This window comes from Plasmopara halstedii, assembly GCF_900000015.1.
Source record: "Plasmopara halstedii genome assembly, contig: Scaffold_2061, whole genome shotgun sequence".
Classification (NCBI taxonomy): Eukaryota; Oomycota; class Peronosporomycetes; order Peronosporales; family Peronosporaceae; genus Plasmopara; species Plasmopara halstedii.
In genome coordinates this window covers 828,680-834,714 of record NW_020188969.1, presented here as the reverse complement: position 1 = coordinate 834,714, position 6,035 = coordinate 828,680, and the positions used below count along the sequence as shown (strand labels likewise).

Genomic DNA, 6,035 nt, shown 5'->3' with positions numbered 1-6,035 from the left:
AGGATTGCAACAACGACACAATACCTAGCTGGACTAGTACTGGACAGTGTGTGGCACCGTTCAACGCCACCTGCTTGTTGTTAAGGCATGATGCATGGGAATGTGTGTTTGGTATGGCGCAAACCAACCCGACAAACACTGTAAATCCGCCAGCCAGCGCGCATATAGACACTCCCACTCCGATGCCGTCTCATCCTTTGAAGAAGACCACATCAACGAATTTTCAACCATATGATTTCACTCCGGCTCCTACACCAACAGCATCAATCGAAAGTAGAGCTTATGCACCCACTACTACGAAGTCAGCGATCATTAAGGCGGACACGAATACCTCAGTAAATACACATAAACCTACAGGAGCACCGAAGACGATACCGCTTAACACTACGGAAGGTCCAGCATACGCGAAATCGAGTACATTCGGAGGAAATGCAAATACTTCTCGAATATCGACGTCCAAAGGTATCACTTCGAGCAAAGCTTCTGATGCTCTGAGCAGTGAAGCTATAGCTGGAATCATCATTGCGTCCATCTTTCTCGTAATTGTTATTGTCGGTGCGGTACTTTTTAAGCAGTATTCAATTGATCGACGGCGAGAGGAGGAGCTATTTGCTGATTTAAGTGCTCCTGGCGGACGACCTCTCGAGACTGACTATGCAGCGATGTAATAAGTTGTGCTTTGACACCATATTTCCACGAGTGAGAATGAATGCCAGCAGGTTAGTTTATTGAATGACTGATTACTACAAAAGCACCGAAGAGCAAAAAGGCTTGGCAATATCTGAATTCACCCTTGCCTGTCGTCGCCATTGTTATTGCTCTTTTGCGGCTTTAAGCTTTTTCGGTTAACGGTCGACACTCGGGATTTAGTAATTATTTTGCTACGAGTTGGGGGTTCAGTAGCTGTAGAAACAATGGTTTGCTTAATAGCAGCGCCCCTAGTTGTTATCGATTGACCGGAACTGGATCCTGACGTCTGCAGCTTCAACAGATACTCGAATGTGATTCCGCGTGCTTTTAAGGCCTCTTCTAAATGCTCAAGCTGCATCTGAGCATGTGCCAGGTCGCGCTCCGCTTTCTCGGCTCGAATTTCAACCGCATCAGCTGCATCTTCTGCAAGCTGTCGAAAGCGCGTTTCCTGCCTTTGCGTTTCTCGCGCGACAACTGTAGCTCTCTCTGCTTCATATGTAGCAGTCTCTGCTGCTAACAACTTTTGCTGCAACTGTTTTATCGTGCTCTCTAATTCCCTTCGACAATGTGTCGTGAGAGAGAGTTCGGTCTGATGAGAAACATTGACGTCGTAAAATTTGCGCTCGAGCTCTTCAAGTCTAGCCTGTAAATGTTCCTTTTCATCTGTGACACCAACGACCTGTGCGGCGCTTTTGATCAGATTTTGCTTACTTACTTCCTCCGCGCGCAAAAATGCCTCATCACGAAGCTCCAACTTCTTTCGCCAGACCTCCGCTGCATCATTCCGTCTCTCTTTCGCGTGCTCAAGCTGCTTTTTCAGCTGTGGCAATGATGCCAACTGACTTTGCAGTGTTCTCGTGCAGCAAGTTAGTTGCGCATTCTCCTGAATAGCTCGCTGAAGCTCTTCTTCCTTTTCCCTCAACAACTTTTGACACTTGCGCTTAGTCTCGTTGACAACAAGTTTTGATTTTTTCAACTCATCGCTTAAGGATATAATTTCGCGCGTTCTCTTCTCCAAATCTGCAGAATTTACATATTCAAAGATTTGCTGCTGCATCTTATTGTTGTCAGTCTCCAAGTCCGTATTCTTTGTGATCAAGTCCTGGACCTGTTGCTTGAGCTTTAAGACCACTGCTTTCTGATGCTCCTGGTCGCCTCTGACAAATTTGTTGTTTGGTCCAGCATTGCCTCCTCTGGGTACCTCCTTGTTACCGCTTGCTGCCAATAGCGCTTGCTTTCGAGCAACCATTTTGAGATCCTCCTTTTCTTGACGCAAAACAACAAGCTCTTTTTTCAGCTCCCGAGACTCTTTAACTGCACGCCTCATAGTACTTTCCACAGCTTTGCGAGCTTCAATTTCGGAGCGCAATCGGCATTTTATCAGGCGCTAAGAGTTAAAATGCTTAAGAAAATGTTGAGCATCTATCTTGAACAGAATACTAACCAGTACCTCTACATTTTCCTCTTGATGTTGTTTCGCGTTGGTTGACATGCTTTTGCCTGGCAGTCCTGTCTCGATTTAGCTAGATTGACAGTTGTAACGCATCGGACAAGAAACCATTGATCCTGAAAGAACAAGTCAAATAGTCGTCCAATCTCTATTTTTTGTGATATGATAGCAACAGATTGAGACTCACGAATTTGCCAACAATAGCAATAGTCGATCACGCTGCAATGCGGAGCTGACAAAGCTGACAGATAAAATAGTGCTGCTGAAAACACAAGGCTTTTATGGACGATTCGCGAAGTGTGAACGCGGCACTGCTGGACCAAATATACATATTAATGATAGAAGCTGTAAATACGCTGCACACACTGATTTGAACATCACGTGGCGATTTTAGCGATGTGTGCGACGTAATTTGGCCTTAGTGTTTTGTGATGGCGATACAGCTAATATGGTGGCATAAGTTGAGTTTGACACGAGGAGTTAAAGATGTGATTCGAAGCGTCAACGTCTTTTGTGAAATTGCGACGAGTACATTGTCATTCGAATTGGTGTCACGTTTGTGGTGCTGCATCAGATGCGGCAATTGCACTCTAATCGTTTAAGCAGTCTTCATCAAATAAAGCTTAATGTTGTTTTCCATCGTGAGACAAATGAAAATGTGTCTGCGCAGCGTGTAGTATAACACTGTACACAGCTCTAAAAGTCGATGATGACTCAAATTTCCTTCGCGAAATTAAATTTCTTAAAGATTTGTTGTACATCACTACAGTAATCAACTCACAGAGCGATCGCTATCTGAGCTCTTTCGCTCTAAAGTTCTTGCGAGAAGAGCTAATGCACGCCTCATAGCTTCACGCTCACTCGTGCGAGAGGATTTTGTTTGCATATTTACCAAAGCACGCATCTCCGACTCCTTACTATCAGGCTCCAGCTCAATAAATGCCGCCTCAGGGTAAATGCTGCGAATTACCTCTTCAACCTCCTGAACTTCTTTTTCAACTAGACGAGTGACATCCTCTGCATACCAGGCCAAAATAAGCGGCAAATCTTTGTCTAATTCCTTTGTTTCTAAAAACACTGGCTTATACCTGTCCATATGTGCAAAAATGTATTATCAGTGATAAATGATAAAGTGATGGTATACTTTTAACATGACGCGCACATCCGAAGTAGTTTTGCCGCCAGATAAGTACCGTCAAAGTCGACCTCGGCCTAGTTTATCCGGGAACCACACACTTAGCATAAAACGAGAGGCTTACAAACCACTGACTTCGTACCTTGTAGCTAAACGTTGACGGACCTACCCACTGTGACTGAACTGCGTACACGTTATCAATGGAAGGACGAGCCAGAAGTAATTTACGTATACCATTTTCGATATCAGGCTCCACGGACTGACCCAATAAGAAGTTCTGATTTAACCTAATAAGTGACACAGCAACGCCACCAAGAAGCACACCAATAGAGATACTTGCGATGCTATCCCACAAGGGGTCTCCAGTGAAGTGGCTAGCTCCAATACCACACCCAGCCATGAGAACACCTGTACAGGCCGCCAAATCTTCGTACAGTACAGCCATCATAAATGGGTCTTTTATGCGCTTCACATGCTGATAGAAAGATACGTTCTTGGGTTTTGAGGCCAGTAAATCTTGCGTTGACCGTTTAAGTACCCAACCATCAATACCAAAGGATGCTGCAAGCACGCACCAAATTTCCCAAGAAAAGTATAGCTCCTTTGGAGGATCCAAAATTGACTGAATACCATGAAAAATGGTCGCACCAGAACCTAGCCAAAAAATTCCCAACGCCGATATGAGAGACCAAAAATACGCAGCACGTCCGTATCCGTATTGATGCTTCTTATCTGGCACTCCTGATGCCTGCTTCAAGCCCAAAATGAGCACGGCCTGATTGCCAGTGTCCACGAGTGAATGAATAGCCTCCGAAAGCATGGCACTGGATCCAGTCTTTAGCCACGCTAGTATTTTTAGTGTCGTAATAGCCGTGTTGCCTGCCATGGCCCGAAACACTACGTCACGCGACGTAGAGCGGTACACTTTACCAGGAAAATAGGCCTTATTGATGTCCGTGCGCGGCTTGGGAATAGGATAAGAGGATTCCACAAGCTCAGTTAAAAGATCTCTGTCATCTTTATCTTTTTTATCATCTTGTTCGGCTATTGTTGCGTCCTTGGCGCTCGGAAATGCCGTTACCAAATACCGGAATGGAGGTGGTTTGGTCGATATTTTTTTTTTATGGCTCCAAGTTGGTGACAGTAGGGCTGGTCGCGGTTGTCGGCGACGAAGAGATGAGAAAAGTAGACAGTGCAAGATCCGAGGCGGACGCAGCCGTAGTGATGGCCGAAGCGCGTGTAGCATTCGTCCCCTCTGTGTAGCTTATCTCGTTCGCGGCACACTGTTTGCGTGAAGACTAATTACTCTACAATTGGCTGAACAATAGCCAGCTGCAACTTTGCAGAAGTGGTCGCCGAAACAAGTGAAGTCTTCTTGCACGCACAGATAAACAGTGTATTCACTTGTATAACTTGCGGCAATTTGCTTTCTTAAGCACAGTAACAGGACGAGGACTTCGAGCGAAAGATTGAATGCGGATCCTTTAATTGACCATCACTGTCTGGCGTTAAGTAATTTTTGTGCTTCAAAACACACTATTATTTACAAAAAGCTGTTGTAATGACATTTTTTCCGCGTACCAAAAAAGAGGCAATTTTTCCCAACAATGCACGAGCGCAAGACAATGGTCGGAGACGCTCTTACGGATTGCCTTCCATATTTTGAAACCATCCATTACTGGTGGGTCCAAGTACGGAGCTATTATCGATCAATTATTTGTAGCATGGTTGCTCAATAGTATTAGGTTGGAAACCTTGAGTTTTGTTTGATATCACACAACCATTTCTTTTACGTCTCAAAGATTTTTTTTGTAATCTTAAGTTTCGTACAAAACCCACTTGGTTTACTCTCCTGATGCAGACTTGACAGCTGTATGTATCATAGTCGATATCTAAAACGGAAGGGTGGCTTATTTAGACCAAGCTTGTTTATGCGTGTAAGAGATGCAGCTTTTTCCTCATACCTCGGTTATATATAAGCTAAATAATAGCACTAGCTGCTCATAAGAGGCAGTATCACCCGTAATTCTGTGGTATCAAGATTCTTGGAGTGACAGCTTTTTCCTCTTACCTCGGTTGAAAGTTTAGCGAAATAATAGCACGAGCTGCTCATAAGAGGCATCATCACCCGGAATCAAGACTCTTGGAGTGGCTGGTTATGCGCCATGCAGCGGGGCTGCCGTAGCGTTGCGCTTAGAGGAAGCATAATTTAGGTCATCGACCTTTCGTTCTATACTTAGAAATAGTACGAGGTAGCAGATCGCAATCCGCTTACTCCAAAGAGTAATTATTGCCTTAACCCAAGGCTAATGACTCTTCCGTTTAAGATTCAAAACTGATCTTTATTTATGTATTATCTGCGGCAGAGCCGCCTAATTTTAAATGTTTAGATTTTCCTAAATATATAGTATAGTAAAAGCTATACAGTAGACTCCCGCTTAAATACGCAAATCGATCCGATACGGTTTGTGCGCACTTAACTGGTAGGTGCGTACTTACACCTGTCTTACCCTATTTGACCTCTTTCAGAGAGTATTATGGCTACCAGAGGCAGAGGGAAGTGTCTTAACGAGTTTCAGAGGCCTGAGATCATTGCTAAGTTGAGCAAATCAAACGCTCCAAGTAAACGAGGTTTGGCGAGAGAATATGGCGTCAGCGAAGGTGCAATCAGAAAGACCTGGGAGAACAGGGAAACAATACAAAGCCGATGCAATTTAATGTCTGAGGAAGCCAGGACTCAAACGTATCGAGCATCTGTTA

General features: G+C 44.4%; 2 protein-coding genes across 2 annotated transcripts; both read right to left on the bottom strand.

Annotated features, from left to right (window-relative positions):
• Positions 1-249: 249 nt before the first annotated feature.
• PHALS_02702 (uncharacterized protein) lies at positions 250-2,182 on the bottom strand (the record flags this gene model as incomplete). The annotated part of the gene is made up of 4 exons (XM_024717133.1): positions 250-291; positions 356-491; positions 792-2,077; positions 2,141-2,182. The coding sequence occupies 4 exons, from the start codon at positions 2,180-2,182 to the stop codon at positions 250-252; spliced, it is 1,506 nt and encodes a 501-aa protein (XP_024582662.1).
• Positions 2,183-2,912: 730 nt separating this feature from the next.
• Positions 2,913-4,521, bottom strand: PHALS_02701 (zinc transporter; the record flags this gene model as incomplete). Its single annotated transcript, XM_024717132.1, has 3 exons — positions 2,913-3,228; positions 3,303-3,352; positions 3,418-4,521. 3 exons carry the CDS (start codon positions 4,519-4,521, stop codon positions 2,913-2,915), a joined length of 1,470 nt encoding a protein of 489 aa, XP_024582661.1.
• Between the last annotated feature and the right edge of the window lie 1,514 nt (positions 4,522-6,035).